At 34.2% G+C, this 16,726-nt stretch overlaps 1 protein-coding gene across 8 annotated transcripts in view; it reads left to right on the plus strand.

The window, feature by feature from the left end:
• ADGB (androglobin) overlaps positions 1-16,726 on the plus strand; it is a 183,430-nt gene that overhangs the window by 144,381 nt on the left and 22,323 nt on the right. For all 8 annotated transcript variants that reach the window (XM_063631697.1, XM_055266654.2, XM_063631728.1 and 5 more), the window contains exons 28-29: positions 2,675-2,874; positions 7,660-7,771. In XM_063631697.1, coding sequence (XP_063487767.1) covers positions 2,675-2,874; positions 7,660-7,771 — 312 coding nt within the window. The remainder of the gene's footprint in view (positions 1-2,674; positions 2,875-7,659; positions 7,772-16,726) is intronic.

Raw genomic sequence — 16,726 nt, forward strand, 5'->3', positions numbered from 1 at the left:
AGTGCTATTTGTATTTTATCTAAGAAATATTTACCTAATCTAGGATCATGAATATTTTTTCATGTTTTATTCTAAAAGTTTTATAATCTTAGCATGCATGTTTACTTTAATGATGCATCTTGAAATAATATTTATGTATGGTTTAAAGTAGGCAGTCGAAATTATTTTTATTCCTATGTAGATATCCAGTTTTTCTGGCACTGTGTATTGGAAAGATATTTTCTCCATTGAATTACCTTGACATTTTAGTCAAAAGTCACTTAACCTTGTGTGTATGGGTCTACTTTTGGACTCTGGATCAATTGATCTAAATAACTACTCTTCCTCCAACACTGCATTTTCTTCAAAATTGTAGCTTTCAACTGGATTTGGATTGCACTGAACTTGGGAAGAACTAACTTAACAAAACTGAGCTTTCTGGTCCATGAACACAGTACATCCCTCAATTTTATCTTCAATTTCTGTCAGCAACATTTATATTGTGAGTCAGTAGATTGTGCATATACTTTACTATTTTCATATTTAAGTATTTTTAGTGGTGCTCTACCTAGGACGAAAAATACATACTTTATGCAATTTAATATCTATATTCATTCTCCAGGACTGCAGTGGCAAACTACATAAAGTGGATGGCTTAATCAAATGAACATTCATTCCCTTACAGTTCTGGAAGGCAGAAGTCTAAAATCAACGTATTGTCTAGGTCATACTGCCATTGAAAGCTCTAGCGGAGAATCTTTCCTTCCTTTCTTCTAGCTTCTGGTGGATCCTGGTATTCCTTGTCTTGAGACAACTTAACTGCCTATCTCTGCCAACATCTTCACATGACCCTCTTATTTGTATGTCTCTGTGTTTTACCATTTTTCTGTCTCCTTTAAGGACACCCATCATTGGATTTAGGGCTCATCCTAATCCAGGTTGATGTCTTCTTAGGATCTCTTTCTTAATTAGAACTGCAAAGACCCTTAGGTCAAATAAGGTCACATTCTAAGTTATTGGGTGGACCTATCTTTTTTTTTGCGGTGGGGGGGGGGAGTCACTATTTCACATCCCATAATATCATATGAATTACTTATCCTGTTTTGAAGTTTTTTCACTCTGTGGTTCTATTTCAATCATTTCTATTGCTTATATTCAAGTTTACTAATCTTTTCTTCTGAATTTGACAAAATGTTGTTTAAGTCTATCCAGATATTTTTTATTTCAGATATAGTCAGATCTGGAATTTCATTTTGATTCTTCATATATTTCATTTTTCTGTGATACTCACCATTTGTTCACTCAGTATGTTCATCTTTTTCCATAAATCCTTAAGCACATTTTAAATAGCTATTTTAAAGTCCTTGTTTGATGAGTCCAACATTTTTATCAGCTTTGTATCTATTTCTATTGACTATTTTCTCAAGTTATGGTCACATTTTCTGCTTCTTCATATATCAAATTGATTGTGTGCTGTATATTGTGTGTGCTACACGGCTAAGAGTCTAGATTATGCTCTTTTAATTGAAAGAGTGTTGAATCTTGTTCTGGCGGGCAGTTAATTTATTGGCAGCTTGATCCTGGTCCTGAGCTTATTAAGTCAGTTCTAGAGTTGCCATGACTCTAGTGTTAGGGTAGCTCTACTCTTAAAGCTTGGCCTTTCTTGGGTCTCAACTGAATGCTATGCATATTCACTGAATTCCCGTCAGAATTTCAATGTCTGTCAACACTGTGCAACTACCAGAATCTTCATTAAGCTCACAACCCCCCAGTAGTTATTGTCTGCCTGGTATTGTTGAGTGTTTGCACAAATGAAGTTTAGAATTCAGCTAAAGACTGAAGTGGACCCCATGTCTATTTCTGAGCTCCTTTACTGCTCGTATACTCCCTTCTGGTATCCTACCTCAAATTTTAGTTGTCTCAGGAGCCCCGCTCACCCATCTTTGTTTCTCAAACCTATCAGCACTGCTGTTCACTACTTTGGGCTGTACTTCCCTGTATACAGTTGGGAAGGTGCTTGCAGGCAGAAATCTCTGGAAATCAAGAGATCACTTTGTATGTTTCCCTTGTCTCAAGGATCACAATCCTGGGCTGTATATTTTCCAGTGGCTAAAAACAGTCGCTTTATACATTTTGTCCATTTTTATCATTTTTTGTGGTAGGAGAATAAGCCCAATGTCATGGCTGGAGTTAGAATATCCCTGTGTCAGTCACTTATGTTTTTTCAATACGTGTTTGATGAATTAATTAATAACATTCAACACATTTCCATTTTTAAACCTATCAGCAGTACTTATACTATCTGTTAATTAGAAAATAATTTAAAATTGAAAATTAAAGAGAAAGTCTTTTATAAGTGTGATAATATACATATGTGGCATTAAACACAGAGAAAATCAGAGTGGTGTTAGCTTAGGGTCATTCAAGTGGCACAAAATAAATGAGAAATTGTTGAACTGTTGTATATACGTTTAGAAATAAGTGGTTACTGAGAATATACATTGTTCTGTGCATGTCACATACTATTATAGTAGATTTCTTTAAGATCAATAAACCAGTCATACTGCTTTTTATCTCATTAAAACAAAAAGAATTGACCTATTCCTTTGAGTGTTTTATAAAGGAATCTAATTTAGTGAGTAATAACTGTGTATATCAGATATTTTAACTTTAACTTAGTATCTCTCCTATTCAGCTAGCAAGCACATTCTTTCATTTCACTCTGCATCCAAGAAAGAGCAAGAAGTGTATGTTAAGAAGAAAGCTGCTCAGGGAATTCAGAAATCCCCCAAGGGTAGAGCTATAAGTGCAATACAAGACATTGGCCTACCCCTTTTGGAGGAGGAAATTACCAGTACACCCACTACAGAAGACAGTTCCAGCACACCAACACAGGTATATTAAAAACAATTGTTCAATTGGACTGTTCCTAAAACCCTAACATAAAACAAAACAATCTTTTCCCTAAAAATAGTCAATATACAATGTGCAGTGCTGCCAATGTATAGCCAGAATTGGAGAATTAGAGAGTCTTGAACAGTTTCTCTGTGCCAAGATCTTTAAATACATGGCAAATCTATAATGCACCCGTAATTATCTAATTTTATAGTTGGGTTATAAGAAGCTATATAACTTTGTGGGTCACATATTAATAAATGTCACACATTAAAGGTCATATATTAATAAAACTTAATTTGTATGTGCTTACAATTTAAAGGGAAAAAGGATAATGCATATATTTATAAAACAGCAGACAAAAGGCATGACCTAGCCATTGGAAACCAAAAAGTAAAATAAGTTTAAAATAAATTAAAGGAATAGAAAAGAAAATAAAATGCCAGAAATAAATGTTAATATCACAGAAATTACAATAAATCCAAATAGATCAAATTAATCAACTAAAATGCTAAAATTTTAAAGTTATACAAAAATAAGATCTAACTATTTTAAACAAACTGCTGTAGAAAGTTTCATGATAGAAAAACATACCTGGCAAATACGAGCTAAGAGAGAGCTGTGATGATAGTTTTTTGTTTGTTTGTTTTTTGAGATGGAGTCTCGCACTGTTGCCCAGGCTGGAGTGCAATGACGTGATCTCGGCTCACTGCAACCTCTGCCTCCTGGGTTCAAGCGATTCTCCTGCCTCAGCCTCCTGAGTAACTGGGATTTCAGGTGCCTGCCACCACACCTGACTAATTTTTTGTATTTTTAGTAGAGACAGGGTTTCACCGTGTTGGCCAGGCTGGTCTTGAACGCCTGACCTCATGATCCGCCTGCTGTGGCCTCCCAAAGAGCTGGGATTACAGGCTCAAGCCACCGTGCCTGGCCTGATGATAGTTTTAATATCTTAATACATATAGAAACATTATATAAAAATAAAAGGTAGAATAAATCAAGTAGATATGGCCATAACTAATATATGGGCACCTAATTATCTAGACACAATAAATAAAAAGCAATAACTATTAGAACTACAGAGATACAAAGATAAGTAAATCATGAATAATTGAAGATTTTTAACCCATGCCTCGTGGAAACTGACAGTTCAAGCTGAAAAACAAAATAAGTAAATAGAATTGTGAGAATTTGAAAAAAATCTAAATATAAGCTTAATCATTTAGATATCTACATGGAACACTTTACCCAATAAACAGAGAATATACTTTTTTAGCACACACGAGTTTTTTAAATATCATGTAATAGACAATAAATGGAAGCCTCAATAAAATCCAAACTATCCCTATCGTATAGTATGTTATCTGAACATAATGCAATAAAATAGAAACTAATAATTAACAAGGAGTTTTAAATCTTATAAATTATAAAACTAAATAAAATATACTAAATATACTAAATTCTTTAAAAGAATATTAGAAAATAAACTATGAAATACATAAGATCCAATAACAATCCAAATTTGTAAACAACATCTAAAATAGCATTTGATTACTACTACTATTTTTAGTAGTAAAAATACAATGCAGCTTCTAGATTAATTCATTAGGAAGCAGGGATGATTAAAAACAAATGAGCTAAGCTATTAAAATAAAAATTCAAAAAAAGAACAGAAAAGTAACTCAAAGATAAAAGAAAGGATTTTAATAATGATGAGAGCAGAAATCAATGAAATGTGGAGTAAAAAATAAAGATTAATAAAACCCAAGCTACTTTTAAAGATTAATAAAATACACATACTTCTAGTAAGACCAACTAAGAAAAAGAAAAAGAGAGAAGATATAAATTAACCAAATACAGAACAAAAAGTTAGGGTGGAGGTGTAACGACAGACAATGGGTTAAAAAAATAAGAGTATTAGAAACAGCTCTGTGCTAGCAAATTTAAAACCTACAGGGTGGTAGGGGGGAGGGGGGCGGTGAGTGCAGTGGCTCACCCCTATAATTCCAGCACTTTGGGAGGCTGAGGCTGGTAGATCACTTGAGACTAGAAGTTCGAGACCAGCCTGGCCAACATGGTAGGGAAACCCTTTCTTTATTAAAAATACAAAAAATTAGCCAGGCATGGTGGCAGGTGTCTATAATCCCAGCTACTCCGGAGGCTGAGGCATGAGAACCGCGTGAACCTGGGAGGCGGAGGTTGCAGTGAGCCGAGCTGGCACCACTGCATTCCAGGCTGGGCGACAGAGCAAGGCTCTGTCTCAGTAAAATTAAATTAAATTAAACCTGGGGGTGAGGGGGAAACACGTAACTTCCTGAGGGTGGGGGAGAGGAGAAATCGCAGAGTTGATTCACAAGAAAATAGAAAATCTGAATAAAACAGTAAAGAATAATAAAATTGAAATGATAATTCAAAGTCCTCTAAGTCTTCCCTTTCCAAAAAACCATGGGCCCTTTTGGCTTTATAGGATAGGTCCAATAGACTTTTAAAAAGTAATTTGTTACAGAAAACAAACAATATAACTTTCCAATCCTTTTTAAGAAATTAATGTAATCCTGATTTCAAAACCAGATAAAGGTAACACAAAAAGGAATAAAATGTATCTATAAATATAGGTGATAACTTGCAAATAACATAATAGATATCCAATTCTAGCAGTGTATTAAGCAATCAGACAGAATTCTCAGAAATTCAGAAATCTTTTACCATTAGAAAATCTATCAGTATTAGTCACTACAGTAATAGACTAGATGAGAACGATCGTATAATCCTGAAACACTTCACAAAGTTTAACACCTATTTATGGATTTCTAAAATGTGCTCTTAGCAAACTAGGCATAGGAGAGAACTTCATCATAAATGTCACATGGCAAAAATTTTACACTTAATGGCCAAATCTCATATACAAAACCATTATACTAATGTGGGAAGTGTAAGTGTGTTCCTATTAAAATTGGAATAAGAAAAGAATGCTTGCTATCGTTAGTATTCAATGATACTGAAATATTATGATAATGGAAAGCCACAATGATACAAAGAACAAAATAATTAAGATTATTCTAAATAATCATTGAATTATTCGCAGATAATATAATCATATGCCCAAGAAAAAACAGAATAAACAAACTTTAGAACTAAGAGATTTTAGCAAGATTGCCAAAGACATTAATAGTAATAATATATTGACTTATTACTTGCTATGCACCTGATACTATGTACTTCACACATAGATCTTGAATTCTCCCCATCAACTTTTTTTTTTCTTTTTTGAGACAGAGTCTCACTCCATCGTCCAGGCAATGGCGTGATCTCAGCTCACTGCAACCTCTGCCTGCGGGGTTCAAGTGAGTCTCTCGTCTCAGCCTCTGGAGTAGCTGGGATTATAGGCACATGCCCCCACACCCGGCTAATATTTTTTGTATTTTTAGTAGACAAAGGGGTTCTCTACCATGTTGGCCAGGCTGGTCTCGAACCCCTGACCTCTGGTGACCCGCCCGCCTCAGCTTCTTGAAGTAAGTATTCTTATTATCTGTATTTCACAGTCAAGGAACCTGGAGGACAGGAAGCTTAAGTGACTTCCTCAAGGCCAAACAGCTGGTTTGTGCTAAAGCAGGACTTCAACCCAGACAGCTCTAGCTCATGAGGTCATGCCCTTAATCACGATGTTGTTCTGTTACTACAACTTAAACAAAAATCAGTAGCGTTCCTCTACACTGGCACTATGCATTAGACATCAGAATATGATGCCTTTAATAATAGCAGCAACAAAATCACAAAAGACCCAGGAATTAACCAAAAATATATCAGTTTTCCACATAGAAAAGCTTAACACTTGAATAAAGGCTATTGAAAGTAATCCAATCCACTGATGGACACAGATGACTTGAATAAATAGAGAAGCATTTCATGCTTTTCAGCAAGATGGCATAACAGTATAAAGATATGTCATCCTCAATCTGCCTTTAAATTCAATGCAATCCCAATCAAAATTCCCACTGTATTTTTCCGAAATTTTCTAAAGATACTTTAAAATTCATAGGAATGAATAACAATTCACAAATAGCTAACGAAACTTGGGGAAAAAAGAGCAAAGTGTGTCTTAGTATTTCCAAAGACAAAAAGATATAGCAGTAAAAATAGTATTAATTAATGCATACATAGGAAAATGGAGCAATAAGAGAAAGTAAGATAGAAACAGATCCATATTTTTATGAAAATTTCATATAGAATAGAGGCAACACCATAAACTAATGAAGAAAAGATGGACTATTGAGTAGGTTGTACTAGGAAAATTACATCTCCATGGAGAGAAATAAAACTAGATCACTAGCTAACGTCACACATAAAGGCAAATTCCAGATATAGTGAACATTTAATTGTAAAATTTTAATCGATAAAAATCATAATAGATAATGTAAGAGACTATTTATTTCTGTGTCATGATCACAAAGAAGAGAAAACCCTAAAGGCCAACAGCTTTGAAAAAAAACTATAGTAATCTTAAAAACGCAAAATACAATAGCAGTGAGATTTCTCTTTATACCCCCCGCACTCGCAAAAATTATAAAGTTGGGTAGTGGCAGGTGTTGGTGGGGTTGTGAGGCTATTAAACTTTTATAAACTGTAGCGTTACAGAGTTTTGGAGAACATCCAACATTATTTAACTAAATTATGACTGTCTGATCTGGAAAATTCTGCATTTATCATGTATGTAGCATAATAAATGACATTAGGCATATACCATGTATGTTCTTATCATTTTTAACCCTGCATTTTATTTCACAGAATTACAAGTATATTATACAGTGTTCGGTGTTGTATAACAGTTGGCCTCTCACTGAAAGCCAGCTGAAATTTGTTCAAGCACTGAAAGACTTAAAGAAAAACAATACCAAAGGTATGTCACCCTAAATGTTTAAACATGCACTTTACATTTGAATAAGTTGATATTTAAATATTTAATAAATGTATTATTTAGTCATGAAAATATCATTGTATGTTTAATTACACATTATAATTTGTACTCTATATCCTGTGACATTTCCTGTTGTGTTAATTGATTATATGTTTCAATATTTTTACTGCCTGTTTTATAAGAAAGAAATATGATTAGTTAGATGTAATGTAAGCATATTTTGTCTAGTTAATAAAAATTACTAATTGATTATACTTTTGAACATTTCAATAATGTATAAATTTTTCTATTTAAAAAATTATATTTGCCCATATTTGTTGAGAATATATAGCATTAAATACAAGCTTTTAAAATATTTCACAAATTATTCAATTCTAGAAGAATAATTTTCTAGTGAAAGAATACTCTGGTTTATTTTTTCAAAATCTAAACTACTCTCAGTATTCCTGGCCAGGAAGCTTGTTGCTTTCAAAAAAGAGAATCAAAGGGAAACCTCCAACAGCTTTATATCCCATTGGGCAATCTAATAATTGAATCTGAAAGAATGTGTATTTTCTATTTATGTTCTTTTTCAAATTTAAGGTAGATTGCCTAATCATAAAAATAATATACGCATGTTATTTTTAAAATAAAATAAACCCATGCAATACAAAAGGGCATAACATAAAATGTAAAAGCCTCCATTTCTTCCTGGGCCCCATTAACTTGAGTTCAAACACTTGATGGTGGCCACCACCAAAGTGGGCTTTGTCATCATTCAAAATTTTCAGTATACATACAACACACTTATGATAAGACATACACTCTTAGTCCTTTTCGTCCTCTAAGAAACAGTAAATTTTATCTATTATTTATATTCCTCTATTAGAATGCAAGCCCCTGAAGAATGAGGAGTTTTGTCCATTTTTGCCTGTTTCGTCCCTTGCATTATCCCTAGTTAGATCCCATATGCACAGTAAGCACCCCACAATATTAGCTGAATGAGTAAATGATAGGACACACGTAAGCTACTCCTATTATTATTACCCTTATTTATTAATTGCCAACAACTCTGTTCAGGTGTTTGCGTGCTTCTATTATCTGCCTGGACCTGATCAAGAAAGAGCTTAAAGAGGTTTGTGTGTATAGAAGTTAAGAGAAAATTGTTATTGCCAGGCTTACTTTATTAGAAGGTATAGATTCTAGTATGTGTCTTAAAATTCAAAGAAAAGCTATAAAAATATATGACACCAAGAGTTCCCATTTCCACTCAAATGTATTGAGTGTGCTTCCATAGCAACACATCGCACTGAGGAAATTCCAATGGCATCGCACTGTGCGGCCTCCTCTGAGGTTCCTCTCTCATTGGGCAGGGATGTGTTCTTCCTCGGTCTCATCATTGTATCTCTAGCACTAGTGGGAGATGTCAATAAGTGTTTAATGAATGAATGCATGAACATGCCACACCAGTGACCTCAGGTATGTGTAAATCCTAATGGCATCCTGGCCTGCTGTGTGGGCAAGATTCTGAGACTGTGTTCAGGCTCAACGAGAAACTTTTGTGATCTTTTTTCGATGTTCCACATAGACACAGGAAGAGAAAGTGGTAGCACAGGAGTCATAGAGTCACCGCCTCTTTGCTGTTCATGTGTGTTATGTGGATAACGCCAGAGCAGACACTGGGGTGTTCAAACATTGTTTTTTGAACAAGTGGCTGTGCTGCTGCTCCATAGTGTTATACATAAAAACACTTTTGCACATTCCCTGGATAGTCATGGAATATGAATTTTGCCAAAACATCTGCCCATTCTACTTCAACCTCTCCTCCCAAAGCCAACACCCCCATAGCCCAGCACACTGACAACGTCTGAAATAGCAGACAAGGCTTCGATCACATATTCTTGCCTACTAGAAGAGAACACAATTATTCTGTGAGTAAACGTCATACGGAAGCTGAAAATTCCTTGCAGGCCACATCTCAAGCTGAATACGCCCAAATACGCCTGTTGATTCCCTTGTTGTGGTTGCACAGGCAGTTGACTTTGGCAATCACTTCCTTGCAGCTTGCTCCCGGAGGCTGTGTTTCCGGCCCAATTCCCTTCTCTGGGTCTTCAGCTGTGAAGGTTTCCGGGACCCAGCTAACATTGCCTAACCCTGTGTTATGGATCGTCTACTGCTGCGAATTTGAGCCCTTTGATTATTTTGCAATTGACCACCCACACCCACCAAGTTCTAATGGAAAATAAATGAAAAAAAATCTATCAGTTGTTTATGTTTATTTCTGTTTGCATGCTACCGTGTTCTCTTTCTCTATATGTTTTTCCCTTCAGGTTGCCACTTTTGTTCTCAAAGTAACCATTACCCTATCCCTACTTCCCCTGTGGTTCAAAGCAAAATCTCTTAGCTCATACTGTGCCCCCGCCCCTGGCCCCCACCAAATTCTCTCCCTCCTTTTTCTCTGTCAATTAACAGAAACCTGTTTGAAATAATGGATGGTACAAATCATGTGGTAATTTTATGTTCCCCTACTGCAAATAAGTAGAGTATATGCCTAATACCAGTGGAATTAAATATTTTATGCTAAAGATTTAAGTGTAAATAAAATATGCACAATTATAGAAATGGAAGAATAAAGAAACAGCACAGTTTTGTGTGAGCTTGTGTGTTCACCAAAGCTATTCTCATTTCCGCTTTGTTCTGCAAGGATAATTTATAGGACTGGCAGATTTTACATTACATTTCTGAGGATTAAGAATTTCAATGGATCAGAGAATGACAGCCGGTTTTGATTTGTTTTGTTTTGTTTTTTGTTTTGGACAGTGTGGGCTTTTTCATGAGTTGCCTGTAACTCTTTATAATTCTGATTTCTGTATAATAGTGTGCTACACCTGTCTCAATAAGCTCGAAATAGTCATGCTACTGTTGTTTATAGCAATTATAAATTATAAACCCAGATCCATATGACAGAAAACAAATAATCTCATCATAAATCATAAAAGGAAAAATACAGAACAACCTTGCTGAATTCAATTGAAGATCTTGCTCACAAGGAAAACCTGTTACTGAATAATGTTTAAATGAGATTCATAAAAATGTGCAATCATAAGGAGGAGGTATTTGTGAAAAAATTTTAAGCTTTTCAGGGAAAAATAGCATCACATAGTACAATGCTATTGACTAGAATTGCTTTCTCCCAATTCTCTAAGCTAATGTCTAATATGGTGCAAAAGAAAAATCTCAAAATACTATTAAATTTAGTTAAATATATATATTATATTTATTATATATATATCACACAGCTGGTTACTGGCACAGCTAGGAATTCTAATGGAAATTAAATTCCATCAAGGGCATTTGAATGGGGCAAATAATATACAGTAGTACTGGTTTCATGTCTTTACTTGTGTCTCTGATAGAGGGCTGTATTATGTTTTTTTCCCTATATTAATATGTAATTATATAATATATATTTATTATATATTATATATTATATTTATTATATCATATGAAACATATTTGCCTAAATTTATTTATTATATATAAAACAATATATACATAATTTAAATATTTGTGTATATTTTCTGTGATAATTAGAAATTTGGTTTCAGTATTTATATGTTGAGTGTGTTATGTAAAATTTTGTAAATTTGGGATATTTAGAAAAAAAAAGAAATGACACCTTGAAATGTGTGGAGGAAGTGAGGGTGAAATAGTTCGCATTATACAAGAAAGTCTCGAAGAATACCAAGCATGAGAAATAAAGCTTTGCTTTGGAAGTAGAAGTAGCGAGAAGGAGAATGTGTCTCAGGCTATACCCAGGAGCCAGTGCTGGACTCACATCACTCACAGGAGCATTTACTGGGCATCACGTGTGCCTAAAGAGGGACTGATTCCTGCCAGAGAACACAACATGAGGGACAGAGCAACAAGGAGAGCTATCTGCACATAGCTCACTATTCAAGGCCATTCCCGTTTCCTTCCACATCAGAAATGGTGGGGAGGAAAGATTCAGAAATGTTTCTTCTCACTTTAGGTCACAGAAATTCATAATTACTAAGACTTCATAACGTTAGACATTAGTGACCCTAAATTACCACCTCTCTTCAAAAATACATAAATGGGTAGAAGAAAAGGCACACATAGAGAAAAATTAAAGATTGTACATACCAATTAAAGTAATTAGTTCTGGGTGTTGAAATTATTAGTAATTTTACTTTATCACTTGTATTTTAATACCTAAAAACAAGTTTTAATGAAAAATATATAAATGGGAAGTTTTAAATGAGCACATACAATTTTAATCAGGAAAAATATGGTACATTTAATTTTATAAACAAGAAAGAAACTCTGGAGAGACCTAGAAGTTTAATTATTCTAATTATAATTGTTTGAGTGCTATTATGTCCATCTTACTCAACTTAGTAGTTTTCATTCATTCTTCTCAATTCTCACAAAAACTCTGGGAAGTAGTTATTACCATCCCAGTTTTACAAATGAAGAAATGAGCCTTAGATGCTATGAATAATTTGCCTAAGTTTGCATAGGTAGGAAGGAGCAGAGTGAAGGTTCTAACATAAGTCTGATTTACTCCAAAGCCCAGAATCTTCCACCGTATCTTGTAAGCTCTTTAGATACTCTAACAAGTTGTATTGTCATAATAGTACTGGTGGTAGTGGTGATACTGATGGTACTGGTAGTAACTGCTAACATTTATGTCCAAGAAGGGCTTTACATATATTGACCCAATTAATCTTCCCAATAAACTTATGAGGTAGGTGTTATTACTACAGTGTTGTCATTTTACAGATGAGGGAACTGGGATACAGACGGTTTAAGAAACTTGCCCTCAGTCACACAGCTAGTGACTGGCACAGCTAAGAATCTAATGGAAATTAAACTCTGTCTAGGGCTTTGAATGGAGAAAAATAATAATATACAGTAGTACTGGTTTCATATCTTTACGGTGTCTCTGAGCGATGTCTTTATATTACTTTAGTGAACACAAAAGTAATATTGATAAAGACATCTATCAGATTTATATGACCCATATTGTTTTTCCCTATATTAATGGGTAACTATTAAGATTCTAGTGGAAAACTAGATAAAAACATTAATATCTGAAGCGAACATAGTATTTTAATTCATGAAATATAATAATGTAAATAGGTAGAATTGGGTAATGGTACAAAATTAATAATATGAGCAAACACTCAACAAAATGGTATTACCATTATTATGTATTCCAAAGAAAAAATAAGTCTTCAGAAATAATTACGTTTTATTTCCTGATATCACAGTTGAAAATTTTATGTGTGAATGACCAGCTGCTAAAATTAAATTACACTTTGGATTATATAGTATGTTTGTTGCTGAAAAGCAGCAAAGAAATTCAGAATTAAATTGTATTTAAAATGAAGTAGGAAAATTTGCTGTTTGAAAGAATATTTTGTTGGGCAATCTTCTTGAAAGTCAAGCAGCTTTCAAATTCAGAGTAATTAAGTCTTTAATGTCATGTTTATATTTAGCCAATTTGATTAAAGCATGTCAATATGTCAGCTGCTATGTATCAATTATATATATGACTTAAAATCTAACTGCTCTAATTTGAAATGTGTGATATATTTCGCACATCAGTTACTCCGTACATAGAAAAAATTACATACGTAGAAAAATTCAGTTACTAACGTCTTTAATTTATCCACTTAGCTTACTTTGGTTTTTTTGCAACCTCCTCCTTCTGGACTGAAGGGATTCTCATGCCTCATCCTCCCAAGTAGCTGGGATTACAGACATGCACCACCATGCCTGGCTAATTTTTGTATTTTCAGTAGAGATGGGGTTTCACCATGTTGGCCAGGCTGATCTCAACGCCTCGGCCTCCCCAAGTTGCTGGGATTACAGGCATGAGCCACCATGCCCAGCCAGCTTACTTTTAAAATATAAAATTTTATATCAAGAAGAAATTGGTTAAGGGTTTTCTGTTGTTGTTTTTTATTAGTACACTGGTGACCTAAGTTAAATCTGATATTCATCCTGAAGTCAATGTTGACCCACTTACTTATTTAAACTCAACATTTAATTTATATGAAAAATACAATATATAATGTTTTTTTTTTCAAAAATTCATGTCTTTATAACCCATGATAAGAAAGAATAAGGCCTGAAATATGGCTATATACAACTTAGGATATTTCTATTATGAATATTTAGAAAGCTTGGCCTCTGGTTAACATGAGGCAACAGTGCCACCTTTAGTATATTTTATACCTAAGTTTAGGTAAAAATCGCTTACTGAGATGGTTCATGGTCACTTAAGAAAACAGAAGGCTAGAGAACCTTGAGCAGATAGTACTTAGTGATGTCACCTGCCTTCATGTATAATTACCGGTGTTGTGATTTTAAATTCCTTTTGCCAATATGTTACATTTTTGTGTTGCTGGCCTGGGTCTTTGAAGTTGTAATCTATTTGCAAAAACAAATATAAACCTCTCATTCTCAAAAATATTTGGTTTCGAGTCTCATTCAATTAGCAGTATTATAACACTATTCCTTTAACTCTAATTAATATTATACTGTTGTTCTTTATTTGGCACAATGCATGATATAGCCAATTCAAGGTCTTTGAGGAAACCAAACATTATTAAATACATGTTATATGTATATTATTTATATATATAGACTTTTCTGTTTATATTTATCAAATGACTGTACTTGATAAATGTATACTTTGTTCTAAACAAGTATTCTAGCTTAGAAATATGTAAATTTTCAAATTCCAACCAGATTTTATTTCTGATATATAAACCTAAGCACTGAATTTTAATCATAAAAACAAAACTGAATTTTTACAATTTTTATATGTTTTGTTATCCCACTGAAGATTTCTGTGTAGTGTGTTCTGGATATATGGAGGATACTGTAAGAGGAGACCTAAAGGCATAAAGCTAATGGCCTTTTGAGCTCATTTCATCAACAAAATACTCCCTGAGCACCTCCTCTCTTCCAGGGGTATATTAATTTATTCCAATGGTCATTTCCTCTAGAGATCTTCTGATTACATAAATATGCAATGTGAAGTAACATGTTTCATAATTCTTGGATTAGTAGAATGTTTTTTTCTTGCATCTTACAACTATATGTACTCCCAACACATACGTATTTCCTGTAAACCTTTACATATTAAACAATCTGATAATGAGTACATAATATTAGTTCAACATTATACTAAATTAAATTAGGAATTTAAAATGAGGCATATAATGATGTTCTGGCCTTCAAAGAACTTAAAATTTACATGAGAAAAGGTTACCCTAAATTATGCCTTTAAAAATTTTGGAAATTATTTTATTCTGTATATTAAGAATGTAAAGAAGAAGGATGGCACATACCTGCTGTGTGCCTGACATTTTAGTAGGTACTTTGTATATGTAAACTTGCATATATGTGTTAACTTCAGTGGAATCAAATACACCTAAATGTATTACTCAAACACTAAAAACTATGTGTAGTAAGACAAGAAAGCCCCAGAAATGCTTCATGGGGCAGCTTGAGATTCAATTTCAGCTGACATTTGTTAAGCATTTAAAAAACCCAGTGGGTATATGATACCAGATATGATCCTATTTTAAATGCTCTATATTGATTATTTTAAGCTCTCTGGGCATGGTGCTAGTATCTCCATTACACAAAGAAGGAAACTTAGACTCAAAGGATGTAATAAACCTACAAAAGTTAACCTATTTAGCGGCTGAGCCAGAATTCACCTCCAGGTCATTTGACTATTGGACCAAAGGATTTTCCCCACAGCAAGACTTCTCAGCAGCTGAGATTGTTGGTAGAACGGCAAGTTTCCACTCTTATAGACTGCTTACAGTCCCTTTGAAGTCTGGTAGGGTGGTTTGTCCCCCAGTTTGAAAGTAGCTAATAACTGGGCACCAAGTAACTTATAAATATGGGTTATTTACAATTACTACTTTACATTGCTAATAGGGTGACTTACATGAGACTCCAGTTTTGAAAGGGACTAACAGGTTCTTTGAACTTGTATTTGAATACAGATTCAACTCTTATCAGTTGGGAGACTTGAGTAAATTATATAACTTCTCTGAATATACCCTGCTGGGATGCTTGAGACTTAAAAGAGAAGGAAACACAGTAAAGATTCAATAAATATTATTTTAAATAATAGATTATTTAAATATTTTCCCCTCACCACTTCCATATTTAATTGTTAGAAAAGGTTAAAAAAGCATAAGGCTCATGTCCTTCATGTTGGGGAAAGGTAATTATACTCTTCTAAAAGTAAACCAGTGGTTCTCAAAGTGCGATCCTTGGATCAGCTGCCTCAGCACCATCTGGAAACTTGTGAAAAATGTACATTTTGAGGCCCTATCACAGACCTAGCAAATCAGAAACTTTAGGGTTGGTGCCCAGAAATCTGTTCTATGGTAAGCCCTTCAAGTGATTCTGACACAGGCTAAAGTTTGAGAACCACTCTTGTGAGGGTACCTTCAGCTTCTTTGAATCCTAAGTCATTGGCATTCTTCCCTTCAGCCCATCCCTTTGCAGCACTTCTCTGACAAAAGGGAAAACTGTACAGACTTCTTAAAGCAGTGTTTCTCAAAGTACAACCTATAGGCCACTTGTATCAGAATCACGTGAGGTACATTTTAAACTGTAGATTTCTGTGCCCCTCACCAGACTACAGAGTTGGAATCTGAGAGGTGGGCCTCAAGATGTACATTTTACATGTTATCTGTATGATTTCTACACTCACCAAAATTGTGAATTGTTGTGTTACAATAAGCACAGCATTAGCAGCGATATTTTGTGACAACAAACACAGCATTATTTAGACACAGACTTGTCTGGCAGCACAAAGGGAAAATAATGAGTTATTCTAGCTCAGTTTTTGTAAGATTGGCTTATCTAAAGTGGGCCACAAAGGGAGCTCTAAAA

Source organism: Symphalangus syndactylus, chromosome 2 (assembly GCF_028878055.3).
Source record: "Symphalangus syndactylus isolate Jambi chromosome 2, NHGRI_mSymSyn1-v2.1_pri, whole genome shotgun sequence".
In the NCBI taxonomy this organism is placed as follows: domain Eukaryota; kingdom Metazoa; phylum Chordata; class Mammalia; order Primates; family Hylobatidae; genus Symphalangus; species Symphalangus syndactylus.